General features: G+C 34.2%; 1 protein-coding gene across 7 annotated transcripts in view; it reads right to left on the bottom strand.

Annotated features, from left to right (window-relative positions):
* The window catches only part of RFX3 (regulatory factor X3), a 266,691-nt gene that overhangs the window by 44,213 nt on the left and 204,031 nt on the right, over positions 1-18,447 (bottom strand). For all 7 annotated transcript variants that reach the window (XR_013994520.1, XM_081067309.1, XM_081067311.1 and 4 more), the window contains 5 exons: positions 12,111-12,232; positions 10,275-10,387; positions 6,252-6,367; positions 5,661-5,815; positions 1,610-1,707 (listed from right to left, as the gene is read on the bottom strand). Coding sequence is in view for 6 of the 7 variants with exons in the window: in XM_081067309.1 (XP_080923435.1) it covers positions 1,610-1,707; positions 5,661-5,815; positions 6,252-6,367; positions 10,275-10,387; positions 12,111-12,232 (604 nt within the window). In the remaining variant the exon portion in view is untranslated. The remainder of the gene's footprint in view (positions 1-1,609; positions 1,708-5,660; positions 5,816-6,251; positions 6,368-10,274; positions 10,388-12,110; positions 12,233-18,447) is intronic.

Genomic DNA, 18,447 nt, shown 5'->3' with positions numbered 1-18,447 from the left:
TATATTAATCAAGTACATATTAGGTGCCAGGCAATGTGCTAAGTGCCTCATATATATTACCTTGTTCAATTCACGTAACCATCCTACTAGACACACATTATGACTTAAAGAGGTTAAGTCGTTTGTCCAAGGTTACACAGAAACTATGTTACAATAATGGGATAAGAACCCAGGTATTTTGATAACAATAGCCATTCATAAGCTCATTACTCTGTTTCTTCTATAAGGGTAGATTGTTTTCACTGACTGACGTTCAGCCAAAAAAAGGGTGCACATCAGTAAGAGAGGCATGGCAGGAGGCGCCTTCCACCAAGGTAAATAAAATCAACTCTGGAGCTCAATGACATAGTCAATATTGCAGCTGGACTGCCACCATATCTACTTTGACGACACTGGGAAGGGAGGTGTTTTCAGCTGTTCGAAGTATTGTTTTGAATATGACTGACTTTGCAAGTTGGAAAGCATTCCTCTGACCATCATAGTCAAATAGCACCTTCATTTTTTGCCCACTTTACTGTGGCACCCTAGAACAGCACTGTCATGGAGAACTTTCTACGTTGATGGAAATGCTCTACATATATGCTGCCAAATATGGTACCAACTATCCACAAGGAAGTATGGCACACTTGACATGTAGATAGTGTAAATAAGGAACTAAGTTTTAATTAAATTTAAATTCAAAATTCAAATGTAAATAGCCACATGTGGCTACCTCTACTGTATTGACAGCATAGGTCTAAAACAAAAATCTAAGGTAGACTATCAATGAAATGTTTCCTTCTGTATGCTTTAGAGATAGAAAGTGCTATTGCAAAACGAGAGTCAAAGCAGGAAGAACTACTTGTGTTCCCAAACAGACTTGTCAGCTACAAGAGCTTCACTCAACCATGCCCCCAAATTGGAAGACAATGTATATTGTTAGAATTCGATATTGGATACAGTCATTGACAAAAATCCATAAATGTAATTTCTGGTACTCAAGTTTAGAGAGAATTAGTTCAATCTTGCCATGGGGTATGTTCACACATTAACCTAAAGTAACATGAGTAGTAGGGGACAATGTAGAGACTAGAATTCCTATCTTTAGCTAAATAATCCACATTCTTGTTATATACTGATCAATTATGAGACAACTGTTCACTTTAAGAAATGATTACTTGATTCACAAAAACATTCTCCAATGTTTAAAAAAAATCCTGAAAATAAAAAAAATATTCATTTACATGAACTTTTCACAACACAATAAGTATAGTTGGGGAGTTAAAAAATCCTAAAACTCCTTCGAATAAGAACTGTTTGACCATTCTAGGCTATTCTTTTTAATATTTGAAATTAAACAATCTAAAACATATGCTTTAGAAAAGGGCTTATAAATAGACCACACTTAAAATGTTTCTCTGGTCTTTTTGAAAGGAGCATTATCAAAAACATCTCTTGTGCAAGTTCTTTATTACATGGATATAAAACACAAATATAAAAGTCAGTTTTAAAATTCTATGTACTATAATACCAACATTTTACATAACGCCATTCATAAGACATATAGAAAAGGCACAGTTCAGAAGAATTTCTTAAACGCAAAAGAAAAAGCAGAGATATAAAAATGTACCTTGGTTTGTATCATTCTTTGTGGAATATTGTTCATGGCATTGGAAAGCCAACCTTCAAGGCTTTTAGCAAAATTTCGAATGGCTTGGGTCAAGGCACCTAAATGTTAAAGAATAAAAGCAGAACAAAAAAGATAGCAAAGAACATTAATCTGTATGCTAGAATAAGGGAAAACGTGCACATGACATATGAAATAGCACAGAGCTCATATTGTCCTCATTGACAAGACTTTATTTAACATTATTCCTAACTTTGAAAGCATCCAAGAATTAAGTTTTGGGCTTTTTCTTTTAAAGCTATTTTGTTCCAAGATACTTATAATACTTTGTTAGGAAATGAAAACATTCAAATATTTTTGCTTATAGCAACATATACCAGTTGTGAATATACTTATGGAATTTCCTATCTTAAACAAAACTCTTTCATTAACAGCTCTGTGCTCAAAGGCTATTTTCTTTAAAACTTATTTGATTTTCCAAGCTCTTAATCTATTTTCCTTTTCCTTTTTTTTTATTTAGTTAAAAGAAGATAATGCAATGCTTCCTTTCTTTTTCTAAGCATCTATTTACACTAGAACATGTCAATTAGAATAGACATCTCTCACTCTTGTTGAAAAGTAAGGTAAAATTTAAAATGGCCTAACTTGAAAATTTTGGATAACTATTCTCCATTTCACTTGGCAGGTAGAGATAAAATATCAGTGTGATAAAACTGCTGTCACAGAGACCGATATTCTTAAGATAATCCTAAAATAGTCTATTCCATATTCTTCACATATCTGTTAAAACCTGAAATAGGTCTAGGTCCCATGAAAGTAGCTCTTTATGGTGATCATAAAATATTTAGAGGCATCTTTGACTATTTTACAAGAAAGGATCTGCTTATTGATATTGCTATATAACAGAAGACAGAATTCTTCTCTTGTTCAACAAGTAATTCAGTCAATAACATTTTATTTCATCTGTGCCTGAGGCTCTCCAGTATAAGGAGCAGATTTAGACATTTAACACATGTTTGAGGCATTCACAAAATAAATATTTGTGGGTTCCCTATAACATGGGCAGGTATTACAATTGGTAGTCTACTATAAGAAACAGAGAAGTTACATTTTTGTCCAAGGCTCCCAAGAATATTAATGTTAATGATAAGATTAAATTCCTTGATTTTTCATTCTGTGCTCAAATGAGTCTGACATGATTCTCTATTACTTTTGTTAAAGCAGGGTTAGACGTAATTTAGTTTACTTGAGTTACTTGCACACGATACAAATATTACTAATCCAATAATAAAAACAACTAGTTTTTAAAAATGATTCATTTAACTGGTCAAATCATAAAGAGAAATTGAAATGGCTTAATTTTGATTAGGAAAACCACTCAAGAAGTGCAGACTCTTAACCATAAGAATCACTGGAAACAATGAGATGGAAATTTCTTTAGAACTAATCTTTTGAAATTTCCAAAGCTTCCCACTTTAGCCGAAAAAGAAAAAAGAAAGAAAACTATTTTTCTGCTGCATTATGTACTAGAACCATGGAGGGCAGGCATGAATGGAAATGAAAAAGAGTGAAAAAAAATTAACGACCCTTTTTGAAACTGGAAAAATTTTTGTAAGAATCGATTTGGCTATCTGTATTTTGCATTTTTTAATAATTAATATATAATAATTATTTAATCTAAAAAAACAAACAAAAAAAGCAAAACCAAGAACCAGGAAAGGTTACTTTAAAAAATTGAGTCTTGTTTTATCTAGACAAATTTGATGCTGGGGGATTATAAAATGATATGCTTTATATATCGAATGATTTTAAGTTTTTATCTTTTTGTACTAAATGACATTTGGGTCCCCTTTAATTACATTATAATTTTACATTTAAGTGTTACCAGTTGAGTTCTTATATAATTCTTTACACTTAACTTTTTTTTCATTTTCAGATAAATGTATTTTAGAATATAGTAGCTTCAAGCTGACTTTAAATTAGTGTGATATGCAGACTTTTTTGACTAAAAAAAGGAATCCCATCTGGACAGTAAATGGTAAAATGAAGTACTAGTAGCCATAAAATTACAATTTTTCAAAATAGAATTATGTTTGCTCTCTCTGGGTTCATATCAGATCGAACTGTGCACATCATCTCGAACAACTTTCCTCATGAATGGATGGTTTGAAATTTAAAATCTATTCCAAAGCTAACTTCAATCTGCTCATGTTTAATATTAAAATGCATACAATCAGAAGACAGCTATCTAAACTGTATCGTAAACTTTGTTAAGTCATATTGTAGATTGGGAATTAAATTTCCAAATTTACTTGGCACCTTAATGTATCTTGTAATTTCAGCGAAACTAGAAAGCTATACTCATGTGAAAATTCCTGAAGTTGAGTTGTCTGCTGAATGTAGAGACAAACTACTTGACAGAATAAATTGGTTTTTAAGTCAAAATTTGCAAAAAACAAAAGCTAAATGTATTGTGTATTTAAACTGTGAGGCTTACAGTTAACTAAAATTGATACATGATTTAAGTTACGAAACTGTTGAATTTTTAAGTTAAAGTCTTGTGATGCTAACATAGAAGCAAAAGATGTCAGAATTATTTAATGAATACTGATGTTGTTGATTTGCCTCAAAAAAAAAGTGCTCACTGACATCTTTTATCTCATGAGAGAAATTATATATTGGTGGTAAGATGTCATAGGCTAATGAGCTCCCCTATGCAACTTCTCTTAAACATCTCTAGAGATTATAACTCACAGTACAGGGAGCAAAAAAAAAAAAAAGGCAAAACAAAGAAAATCAGATTCTGAAACATAAATTAGTAGAGAATTTACACATTGAAATTTTCCATGACAATATCACATTTAATCAATCTTTAGTCCGGAAACTTGGTGCAGATAGAGTAGAAAACATTAGCAGCTTATAAAAATGTGACAATGGCAGCTGGATATTTAAAAAACTAATTTCTATACAAATCTATGTGTGTTTATTGATATTATATGTAAATGTGTGTCTAAGCATATATTTTAAGGTGGTGGGGAACAGGTGAGATAATTCCTATTTTCCACCGTTATCTATCATGTTTGGGAGGGAGGGGAAGTGTAAACATACAAATGTTAGTATCTTCACCTTTCATTGTACTAAATCCCTATTTAAATATTATCTGAAATAATTTAACACAAATCAACTGTGAACAGTGTCCCAGAAGTACCTGGCTGCCAATTTCACAAGCTAAAAGATTGCTTTTATCTTATTAATAGCATCGTAGAGTGGAAATTCTGTCCCGTGTATTTAAAAGTTAAGGTCACTACTATGTACTCATAAAGATGTAGGCATAAAATCATTCCAACTGCTTCGAAGATAAGTAGTCATAGTAGCGTTTATATTGTTGACATTTACAGAAAATAGCTTTGTTTGCTGCAATGTAGTTTAAAAAGCAACCATCACTTGAAAAAGGTAATCTAGCTTATCTATGTAATTCCTATTTGCGTCATAGTGGGAATACAATGCTTGTGTAGTTACACAGGTTTTTGTCTCAAAATGCCAGTTAACCATTACTGTTAATGGAAACCGCATTTGTAGTTCTTAGCATGATGTAGGTAACAAAGTAAATGCTTTTGTAAAGGAATTCAACTTCAGTAGAAACCAAGATACATTCATTTCAAATCAAAAGCAGCCAGGAAAGAGGCTTGCCTAGTAATTACAGGTTTCAAAAAATTTTGGCATTACGAAGGAAACTGTGTCCTTGGGTGGAATAATTTTTACATGATTGACTGGCCTGGGAGTGTTCCTGCAATTAGTCACTGGGCTGTCACATGCATAGGTTAGCTTTTTTTCAAAAAGAAAACTACTAAAGCTTGAGAAACAGATTATTTTCCCCCTCTTACTACAGTTCTGGCCCTAGGCTGCTTTCAGGCAATACTCTGTGTTGCATGTTTTCTATTTGGCAAATCTAAATGAGATTAGAATCAAGCTAGATTGCAATGTCACTTCCCAATACTTTCTGGGTGGAATGTATGAGAACAAAAGCATCCGTACTTGTCTGCATTTAACTTACTAGGAATAGGTCTAAGGACGTCGGGGATGAGAATCTCCACCAAAGCCTGGTACATCCCATGGTCACAGTTACACATCCATTTCAGGATAGACTCATGTTTGCACAGAGTTATCAGCTTTGCTTTCGGAAGTCGACTTTCTATTTCACTCAGATTGCTGGTGTGAATAAATGTAGCAAATGAATAGATGGCAAATGAGGATAAAAAAGAAAATGGACTTTAAAAATAGTTTTAGTTTATCAAATATTACTGAGGTTAGAACTATACCACCATTGCACTGGCGCCATACGACTGGATATATATAACACTCCCCCAGAGCTGCCTACGCACGTTAATACTTTCTGACGGTATAAAAGGCAGAGATGATACTAATTCCATGAGGATGAAATAGCTCTACCGCAGTCCCCCAAATCAATAAAATGGGAGTTATAATACACACGCTGAAACCTCAAGAGAGCAGTTTGTGGGTTATTTCAATCTATTCATTTAATGTTATCAGGTAAGGTTCACAACTGGTATACATATTTCTCATTTATTAGCTGTGACATCTACTCAGCCATGAAAATGAATTGGAAAAGCATATTGATTCTGACCTTGATTCAGTAATGGTAGTGCCGTCAGTTGGAGTAGAGGGAGAATAGCGCCAGAATGTTTGCCACAATTTTTCTATCAGGCTAAACTGAAGATTCACAACAACGTCCAATATTGCCTAAGAAACAAAATGGTTATCGGTATTACCTTATAATATTTCTTATGGGGATGTGTGAGGAGCGTATAATGTAACAGAACTTACATGGTAAAGATATCTTTGGGTTCATAAGCTAACATGGTGAAACTGAAATAAATTGTTGCAATAGAAGTGGGGAAACAAAAGAGATTAGCTGTAGGGTAGGGGAGGGAAGAAAAAAAAAACAACTCTTGAAAGACTAGGCAGAATAACTTGTATTCCTCCTATAATGGCCTCATATCCCACCCTCACTTTCAACTCTGTTTCCCCCCCAGTGCCATGCTTGCTTCCTTTCCTCTCCATTTTCTTCTATTCTTTTACCCACTGCTTCTTTCTGCCTCAAGGGTTGCTGCCACTCTTCCTATTCTCAGATCAGGAAAGGCATAGAACGTAGATTCAATCCAAATACGTGCTCATGGGCTAGGTGTGTCCACTGACCATCAAAGAGGCCAGCAGTAAAGGCTGTGGAGCCTCTCGTGCCTGGCAGATAGAGTGAGGGTTAAATAAGCTGTGTCTAAGACTGTTGACCATGGGTTCTAGAGTGTCCCCAGCCAAGCAGAAGCTGGGCACACACTATAGTCAGGCCGGCCCTCAGATAGCACCTGTCTGGGCAGAAAAAAGCACAGCAAGCACCTCTCTTTGGTCATGCAGTGCCTCCCATTCAATCTTATCTCTGCATCTTCCCTTTAGAGAGTGGCTTTAAGACTATCCCTTTTCTAAACGTCACCTCCTACTCCCCCTTAATTTTATCTCTTAGATCCGTTTTCCAGTTGCATCAAGGACAGTTTTTTTTGATGATGCTAAAATTTGCCACTTTCATTAATCTTTGATGATCATATTTAGTTTCACCCTGCCATTGCAAGTGGTTTGTAAATTTACCTTCAGATAAAAGCAGTCATCAAACCAAGGAATAACTTGCTGGTGCAAAGAACACGTGATTCTGTGATTATTTGGAGCGTAAAGGACAGAAGTTGTGATTGTAATATGTTTGGTGTCCTCAGCATTGAGAACAAGGACAGGTACAATAGCACAGTCAAGATCTTCAAAATTCACAGAAACAAAGAGATGCGAGCAGGCAATCGAGAGAGTCAATCTGAGTATTTTCGGCAAAAAGAGGAAAATGTAACATCATAATTCTAGAGTGTCTTCTACCTTTGTAGACTGGCCATATGCATGATACAGAGCATTACTGATGTTCTACACAAAAACACCCTGAGACCAATTCAAATAGAAGCAAAATTTGTTTGGGGCGTGTTCTGGAAATTGGTAGGAAATGTTGCAAGTAGTTGGGTAATGAAAATGGAGGGAAAGGAAGAAATTAATTAACATGCTCCTCATCCTTTTATATCAGCAACAATTAAAATGTCAGTGCAAGCCTTGAAAGTAAAGGGCATATAGATGTCCCTCCCCCAAGGCAAAAAGCAGAACCTTCCCAAGAGGCAAATTATCACAGCTGCTTTCTCAACTGTATCTTAGGCACATTCCAAAAGACACCTCTTAAGGAGGCAACTACTAAATATCTTATATAATACCTTACATATGTCTATCTATGGGATTGCTATAAGAATACTATGTTTATGTTAAAAGAAAAAAATTAGTTACAACAATGTGCGTAGAAAATTATACTTGTTCCTTACCTGAAACTAGTGATACTTACAAAATATCTTTGATAAATTGTGAAAATTTCAAATATACAAACAAAATATTAGGTATATTAATATTTATTTAAAACATAAACTGTAGGAAATATATAAAATCAAGCAAGTAAAGAATTCAGTGCTTCTTAAATTTAGTATCTCTACAAATTCAATAATCTCCAACTGTTTTGAAAAGATATTCAAATTAAGCTTCCTGAGGCAGTTTTACAAATAAATCATACATTTGGTCATTTGTCCATCCACCCACCTTCAAATATGTTCAAACTAAAATGCATAGGCAAACATATCTTAAAATAATCCATATTCTACTGGTTTAGAGTGAATGACCATTTACAGGGTTGGATATAAGACTCAGGCACCTATACTTCAAAAGTTTGGAAGTTGGACAGAAAGAAAATATTAGAATTCTTCTTTTTATATTTGCTGCTGTGCTTCATGAGAGAAGGCATGTACACTGGTGACTGAAATAAATGGGGATTATTCTTTCGACTGCCATTTCCCATACAGACTAATTATCATATATGTCCCTATCTTTTCATATAGAGTATGCCTGCAAATTGGTAAGTTAATGAAAATTTTGTAATATAAAGAATATTTTCATCATATTGGGGGAGTTTTTCACTTAGAAAAATCTTAGTGTGCATTCTTTAATACTGTAAATAATTATGTTCTAACTTATATTTTGAGTAAGTATGAGAAACTTAAAAAAATCCAAATGTATTTGTGTAGGCTGGATTGCTTAAAGCAAGGTTCACCAGAATACAGAGAAATAAGAAACTGCTTAGAGAATCTTTCTATAAATTTTTATCGAATATACATGATATTCAGTAGAAATAAATTATTTTTCTAGACACATAAGTATCATCCAGAAATTCTTTAATATTGGGTAAAGCACAGTAAAAGAGAAATGAATATTAAGTGTCTTTCATCATTCCATTTCCAAGAAATATTGGGAACAGACTGGTAGGACACATTGAAGATCACTTTTGGCACATGGTTTGTTAATAGAGAGAGAGAGTTTGCCCTTGGTTGTTAATAATTCAGCACCCTTGACAAGCACTTAGATTTATTCAAGCAATTCTTATTTCGGGAGTAGGAAGATATCTGTGAATGCTATAAGCTGAGACTTCTCACTATATACTGCATTGTCAGCAGTTAGGAGGATTGCTCATGAAATCTAAAGGATTACCTTTTACTCCTAAATAGATCACAAATAATCCTGGAATAAAGCTACTTAAATTCTAAACAGGCTCCTCTTTCAAAAGGAAAGGCACTTATGAAGACTCATTGCAATACGTTATCCCTTTGGTACCAGGGGAGGTGCAGGTATATTAACATGCTGGCCTGAGGAGAGTTCACCTCCTGGAGACAGTGTAGCCAATTCAGAAAGGGAATAGGAGCAGGGATGGAAAATACTAAGAGAAACCTTAATTCACCACAAAAACAAAATAAAACTGGAGTCTTGATGGTTCCTAGAAAGAATACCTAAAGTGCTTTATTAAACATTTCTAGAAAACATTTTGATATAAATATACACTTATGGTGTAAAATTAAAAATGTAAAAAGGGTATATTTAAAAATTAGGTCTCTTTCCCCTGAATCCCAATCACGCAGTTTCCTTTACAAAGGCAACCATCATTAACACACACACACACTCACATACACACCTTCTCTCTCGTGTGTGTGTTTGAGTGTGTGTATTCTTTTTCACTCAAATAATAGTATGCTATACAGTTTTGAATCTTGCTTTTCTCTTTAAACATAAATCCTGAGCTTATTCCATATTAGTACATTTAGAGTTGCCTCTTCTTTTTAATGGCTGCATAATATTCCACTCTATAGATTACACTAGATTTTATTTATTTAGTGCCTTATTAGATACTGAAGTTACAACCAATCTTTTGCATTAAAAACTATAATGCAGTAAGTTTCCTTGTAAACTTATCTCTTCATCTGTATGTAAACATTTTTCTAAGATAAAATCCTAGAAGTGGAATTGCTGCATCAAAGGATTCATATTAGGATGGCTAAGAAGATGGAGATTAAAATTTATTCATCCTTTCCCACTTTCCTCACTTCTCCACTCTAAGACAAGAAGAAAAATTAACTTATTAGTGCTCAAAGAAATATGAATTAGCTTCATCTGTCTTCTAGGAATAACTTCGATTATTTTGTTTCAGCACGTTGTCTATCAAACTTAGCATGTGGCCGTACTGTTTGAAAAGACCTACCTCACAGTGCTCTCGATAAAGACTCTGCAGTGACTTGATATCCTCAAAGGTAGTGCCATCTGGCAGAGAAGAGATTTCAACTTCTCCAAACTCTGGAAGTGCTCGAGATGCATCTGTTACCATGACAACACAACAGAAAAAAAGCTTTGTGGATGGTGCCAATTACAGATTAATGAAGGGAAATTTTAGAAGACTAAAAAGAAAAAACATCAAAAATCAGAGGTCCAAAGAACAAGGATTTTTGATATTAGTATTTGCAAGCAAAACTTGGCAACATCATCAGCACAATAGAGGGAACATAAAATTTTTGGAAAAACTAAAATTTCACTATGCCTACACTGTAAACAACAGATCACAGTGTCTCTTAATATAGGGCCCCTCTCAAAAGAAAAATATCTCTGAAGCTGGCCAGTATCAATTTTAGCTATTTTTACTAGTGTGACTTAAGTATGTAAAAAGTAAATCTAGCCTTAAACTCATTATGCTCATATCTCTTATATAATCACAAACCACAAAAGCTACGAAAGAAATACAAAGAAAGCTACAAAAATAACATTAAACTTAACAACATTAATTGGATATGATGGATGCTGCTGCTGTCCTGTAAGTAAATGATTACCTCTCACAACATGAATGCGATATTGACGACTGCGGCAGGATGTTTTGGGTTTGACAGGCCTATACCAACACGTGGTGCTGGTTCTCCCATTACTCTTCTATATTTGAATGAGCTGTGAATCTGTCCTCCACACAGAGCGCTGGGACATCAGTTAGCCTTCCCTTGGGATGAAGGCGTAATTTACATAGTAAATCTCTCTCGGTTCTTTTCTCATTAGCTCCGGACAATTAATGCAATACATTTTGGTGCCTGCCTTATTATCCATTCAAATACAAATGTGGAAGATAAAATTGCAGAACAGTATTTCTTCTAGGCTTCTAGGGAATCCACAATAGGCTTTCATTTTTTTAAGATTATAATTGAAATAAAAACATAAAATAAAAACATATTCTTCTTGAGAGCACAGAAGTCCACAAAAATATACCTGAGAATTTTACTTTGGGAAATGCAGACATAATATTTTCAACTTAAGTAGCTATTCCTACTTGAGAGTCCGTTTTAGTTGTCTTTGTCAGAAAGTACACATAGACACATATACACACACACAGAAACATACACACACGCACTCTCTGATAGCTTCCACTTATCTTGATCTGCTGTACGGAAACTATGCATGCTCACCTCTAGAAGAGCTGTCAATTAAAGTGCCATTTTTGCACCTTTGGCTATGACAGGAATATGTAAAATGTTCAAGTTCCACTTCCTAACTCTTTAAATAAAAAGAAACATGTATACGATCTAGAAAATTACAAAAAAAAACATAGGAAGTACTGTGATCAACTTAAAAGAATCAATTACTTTTTAAAAGTTTATAATAATTTTTTTCTAATCTGAGACTGTATGCATATGTAACTTTATCCATAGAAAATAAGAATTCTTTTTGGCACTTTCGTTACTACTGAAAGTAAACACAACACAATTTTGATCACAAAAGCCCAATTAATACAAATTCTGGAAAACAATTTCACAGCAATAAGCCTTTAATTTATATACATTTAAAAGTCCTACATAGCTCAAGATTTTAGAAAATAAGCTACAGTGAACATGAGAAAATATAAATGCACTAGAAATATATGATGTGCGTAATTTCAGCACAAAAAAAGTCTTTCTATGTAATTCACATCTACAATAGACATTGTACTTGGAGAAAACACTACTATTGTTCTCTTGTTTTCAAAATCCTAATAGCAACTAATATGCATTACACCTTAACATACCTAAAAACTGTTGATGATGTTGACTTTGGGCAATTACAGTTTGCTCAACAGATGTGCCTGTCTGTTGACCACTTCCTGTGAAACCATCTGCAACCCCATCCACTTTCTGCATAGGCTTGTACCTAAAAATATTAGATGGGAAAAAAAAAATAAACCAAATTATTCCTTGCTTTTTTGTACTACACAAAACTCCCAAGGCATTCAATTTTATTCTATCTTCTTTAATATCTCATGATAGTTGTAGGCTTTTTTTCTCCTTGACAATCTCATAAAGCTAGAATGAAGAAATTTTTTCAATTTTGAAAAGAAAAAAAGAGGGAGGGACTGGGAAAAGGACCTATTTTTGAAAAATTCATAAATTTACCTAAGAACGAAAGTGTTATGAGGTTTTTCTTTGGACAGCAGTGGCAAAGATGTCCACGATTATAGTTTTAATACATGATTTGAACATAACTTTTAATGGCCAATGGATCAAGGGAGAAACATTTTAAATATCTTGGGACTTTAATCTGAACTAAGATCTAGGTACTAGGGATTGACAAATGTTGATGAATGGCTTTCAATTAATTAATATCTTTAAAATATGAAACAGCCTACAAACTCTACAATACTGTTTTTCTTATCTCCTAAAACTTCTCATGCATCTCAACCATTCATCTTCCTTGAATCCTCTCCACATCTGCATATACGAAGACCCAAAGCATCAGCTTGCAGCAAAATACATGCAAGAATCCATCTACAAACCTAGCTTACCAGATTTAAAAATAAACCCAAGTTAGCTACAGTTCTGTCTTTACGTTTAGGTACTAGTCATACAAACTTATGGATTTTCCATACTGCTAACACAGAGAAAATATGCTTCAGCCGCATGGGAAAGAAGGAAAGACTGCTTGGGAGAGAAATACCACATATGGAAAAAACGCCTGGGCAATCCTCCTAGGATAAGCACATACAAAATGAGAAATAAGCAGCAACTATAATTTTTTTCTAAGATTTCATTTATTTTTCTTTATTATAGAAATTTAGAAAAACAGAAAAACTAAGAAAAAAAATTAAAGTCTCCAATAAGCTTATGTCCTAGAGATAACATCATTCATTTTATGCTGTTTGTCCTAGTCTCCTTATTTCTACTTATATTTAACAAACAAAACCACCTAATATTCTCACCATTCAGACACTGGACTCTTCCATTAATACCATAAAGCAACTGGATCATTAATATGGAATTATTGCGAATGACAAAGTCCCTAATACATGAACAGCTTATACTCAAAGATGCCTGCACCCTGACAACAGATATAAAATGAATGGACCTGGTAAAACATCATACAAACTAAAGCTCCGGTTGCCTTAAGGAATGATTCAATTTTACATGTCATTAATTATAACTCAGATAAATGAAACCTCAAAGAAAATACCAAAGTCATTCATAATGACATTTACATCTATTTCGTATATGTCGGTATCTAACACAGAACTGAAAAGCAAAAATAAAGTCAGAAGATGAACAGGGTGAAAAAGGCTACAACACACTTCAGCCTGCTTATCATTTTAGCAATGACCCCACGTCTCCAAAATGTTGGTTGCTATTTTCTAATGATATAAAAGAACTCAAACCTATTTTTTATTTAATGGAAAAACCATGTAAATGTACTTTTCAATTTGGGCCATACCAAGAAATGGCAGGAGGCTTAGCATTATGATTTGCTAGAAGCATTGTTTATGAAAATTAAATATTTTTCTCATTTAATTTCCTCCTTAAAAAATCATCTTAGCAAGGCAAGAAAAAAAAGCTTTGTGAGGCAAGAGTTTTGAGTTTTTGTGTGAGGGAGTTGATAACCATTCTGTTCTGGAAAATGTAAATGATTTTATCCTTAGAAAATATATTTAGGAAAGTTTCTTGTCCTCATTGATCCATTCCAGGTTTCGTTGATTTTAGCTTCCCCTTTTCAACTAAGAAATTTTATCTCACTAATAAAATAGGCTAAAATTGTTTATCCATGTTTCTTCATTGAAGTTAATGAAGTACAGAATTCATGGAGTTAACAATCAAATATTGTTAAAGGAATTTGAATTATTTACCTTGGAGAAAAGAAAACAGAAATATTTCCTATAGACTTCAATTTATTCAATTTTAATATTGCATTAGAGAGCAACTATGAGACTTTGCCCAGCTGTGCTTTACCAAGTCCCTTTATCCTTCACAGTATCCAGGATACTATGGATGCTTAACAGGTACGAATAGCAAGGACAAATGGAATTTCACCAGAAAAGGCAATAACATATACTCCTCTCAGAGGATGGATGCTAGGTCACAACCTCCTTGCACACAGTGCTTAGGAAGTGTGTAGCCTGCAAGCAAAATGATCTACTTCCCGAGAAAGATGTCGACAGTGGAAGTTCCTAAAGGAAAGAGAGATTGTATTTTTAATAAGCATTCAAAATCATAATATGTTATAATTAATGTACGATTATGCTTCATAATGATATTGAATGGGCAGCACTGATTGGAGGAACCTATGTTACACAGGAGATGGGAAATGCATCAGTATGAGCTTGTAGAGATAAGGAAATTAGTTTGTAAACTCTGGAGAAACTGTGTAGGTCAGTATTTGAACACAAATATTACATAGGAGAAGGGAAGAAAAACAAGAAAATACAGTCAGAGCTGGGAAATTAGTACTTTTATTCTAACCATAAAAGTAAGGGCAGCAAGGTGAATAGTGTATTGAATGGATCAGGCAGAGATGCACCAAGTGTATCCATTCTCGGTTGCCAGAACCTTACGTTGTACCTCCTCAGAGAAAGGTGTGGGGACAAGGTTGAGAGGGGTCTGCACTATAAAGAGTGATTTTAGGAAGGACAGGAACATGGCTCATATACGAGAGCAGTATTAGTGTGAACTAAGCAGGAGACAACGTCTGGGTAGTGCTAACTTTTGCTTTTCCTGCTTTGTTTTAAATACTAAGTCACGTGGTGGCATATCCACAGTGTATTGCTTGGCATCGGATTGGTACTTAGAAGGAATCTCCAGAAATCACAAATATTGGACTAAGGAATGCTAGATGTTTATTTTCCTGATACTCTGGGGAAAACATCCTATCCCTAGCATTGCCTCAGAGGGTTGGGTCTTCCCAGAGAAGGAGGGAGTTTAACAGGAAATTAAGAACAGGCACATTAAAAATAGGCTCAACAAACTATTATCTGTGGTAACTGATACTTCTTGGAACAATTATTATCTTATATTAGGTTTTGAAACCTAATCGTATGTCAGTATCTGGGTAGTTTTCCAAAAAATTCAAATGCTAGGCTCACCCTAGATCTACCCAACAAAATCTTTGAGAATGGGACTTAGGAATTGATTATTTTAACATGCTTCTGAGATGTTTCTTAATGAGTGTGCACAACACAATTCCTTAGCAGCCTCTTGGTCTGACATAAATTCCATTAGACCACTGTGGTTGAAGTATATCCATAACACTAGAGGAAAGTCATTTTTTAAATAAAATGTCATCAATTAACAATTGTTTTTCAATAAACTACACTTAGATTGTAAATAAAGATGTCTAAATGGATGATAGACCAATGAATGAATGAATACTCAGGGTAACATTTCATTTTATCATGACATTAATTGACCTTAACATATATCAAATCAATTCAACAAACATTTATTGAGCATTTACTATCGGCAAAGCAGTTAAGGGCATGGTTTTGAAAAGGCTGTGTATAAAAAGAATTTTTCCAGCATACTTTCTATATTCTATTGGCTTATAAGATAACCTAACATTATCTTAACTCTGGCAGAATTTCAGTTGACCTCTTTGCATTGAAACATCATTTTCAGATTTCCTGCCTCTCTATTTTCTTCATGAAATAATCACCATTTAAATACTAAATTGTAAACACCAGAAAAAAAGTTTTGTTGAATCCTTTAAAAAACTGAACGCTCCCCCCATTTATTTTACATATTCATTATTTTCAGATTAGGCTTTAATATAGTAGATTCTTTGCGTTCCTGAGTTGTGTGTGCTCTGAGAAAGACTTGTGCTGCATCTAGTGAAGAAACAACTGTTGGTTTCAAAATTAGTAAGAGGCAAATGATAATTTTAACAGCTTGCAACTCCATGGGCAATCAGAGCTAAAGTTGTTAATGATTAAGAAATCAAAGAAACTCTAATGCTTTAATAGCTGAGTGTATGCATGAAACCTGTCACTAACACAGAAAACTTGGAAAATTATTAGGAATCTTCCCCCATGGAGTTAGTCATAGCTGTTATTTAGAACTTGGACAGCTGTAACTCTACTATAAAATAATATCTGATTCTGTCAATAGTCTCACATGTACAGACACTAAAGGAGTCTAATGGAAGACAAAGAATGGCTTATATTTACCATCACGTTCAACTAAAAGTACCAGGTGGAAGGGTTGTCAATAGACTAAAAGAAATATTTGGAAAAGTCTCTTTGAAGCAAGTGAAAAATGCACATGCAAAATGCAAAACCTGAATTGTCCTGGCAAATAGAATCATTATTATGAATACAGCTCTAGAAAGTACACAATCATTTAATTTGCCTGAACAAATCTAAACTTTGAGCACATAATTAGGGCAAGAGGTTAACATTTTCTATTGAAATTTTGACATTCTCTTTGGAAAAATTATTCCAGAAAGTCTTCAGATGACTTGAGGTCTGAAAGGAACCAAATGATATAAATAAGAACAGATCAAAGAAAATAGTGAACGTTTCAGAATAGAAATTGAAATTGACTCCTTGATGTCACACTGACTATGTCTATATATAAATGACTTCTAACATCAACCTTGCTGATTAATGATAGTTATTATATCTCTCCAATTCTCTTGGTAGGTCTTGGAGTATCTGTCTCTTCATTAATTCTACATCTATAATTGGACAAGGAAAAGAGGAAAAAATTAAATCCAAATGGGGCAGTTGTATTATGTGCGATGGTATTAGTAGAAAATGTAGGAGAGAGAGGGAAAAGAGAAGTTTGAAGCTGTTGGCCAAAATAAAACCTGTGGATCATTCATTCATTTAAAGTATTTATAGGGCTCTGACGATGTGCTCAATGTTATACTAGGTGCTGAGGATGCAATGTTGAAAGCAGCAGACGCAATTCCCTCACCTCATGAATTTCTTCACTGAGTCCTCTTAGCATAGGGAATGTATGGTTAGCATAGAACTGATATAGTCTTCTTACAAATATGCTTCAATGATACTTATTTTATCTACAGCTGGCTCTTTCTGTTGAACTGATTTTAGAGTAATGCCTCCACTCCTTAATTTGGAGGATGACCACCTGTCTCAGTGAAGCCAAGATAGCAACGAAAAAACCAAAAAAAGCATACCTGAGACTCTAGCTAGGAAAAAATTAAATTAGTGAGCGCGGATATAGCAAAATTCAATGGACCTTAGCTTGTTTATCAGTAAATAATAACAATCGCCAAACGAGATCATGCATATAAAGTGCTTATTGAAGAACATTTTAAATACTCGATAAACGTGCATGAGAAGGATGAGCGGTGACTGTTAGTATTACCAAACTTTACATGAGTACTGTAGTTAGTAATTACTGAATTGTGATTCTCCTATCTTCAATGGAAAATATCTTTACATCAGGGACTGCTACAATGGCAGAGTGAACATTTAATACCTCAGTGTCAAGATTCCTTATTTGTCTCCAAAAGCCAAATAATGCAGGCACCTGATCATCTTTCCGCTAAAGACTCCTGCCACCCTCATCAGCCTCTGCGTCATTTACCAGCACTGGGTGCTTAGCTCTGTAATGACCCTGGGGAAATTCATGGTCTAGGAAAGGAATAGTAAACTAGTCACATCAATGGAAGATGAGAAACCACTGGCCTAGAGGTATGAAGAAATGGAAGCCAAACTTGCCCAAATGCCAGGTTTTATCCTTCTCCAAAACAGCTTTTATTCTAAAGAAATAGTTTTCTCAAGTGCATATAGTATAATAATGATAATAATTATTATTATTTATCTAACACTTGAATGTTTCCAGTTACAAAAAAAAAACCTGAATACATTTTTTTCCACTTGAACTTCCAAACAATCTGTGAGTTAGTCTATTATTAATTTCCATTTTGCAGATGAAGAAGCCGAGTTTCAGTGGAGTTCAGTCACATACTCTGCAGAAGGGCGAAAGCAGCCTGCATTTAAATCCACACTTCCCAGTTTTAAATATAGGCTTTTTTCCACTCATCTATGAAACCTATATTAAGAAAGGTCTTCTAACAACAAAAGTTATTGTCCTGCTCCCTCACTCCTTGGGGATGTGAATACTTTTACACCTGTCTAC

The sequence above is a fragment of the Rhinolophus hipposideros genome, assembly GCF_964194185.1.
Source record: "Rhinolophus hipposideros genome assembly, chromosome: 11".
Classification (NCBI taxonomy): domain Eukaryota; kingdom Metazoa; phylum Chordata; class Mammalia; order Chiroptera; family Rhinolophidae; genus Rhinolophus; species Rhinolophus hipposideros.
Note: the sequence above shows the minus strand (reverse complement) of the source record. Positions and strands in the feature narration are given on the sequence as shown.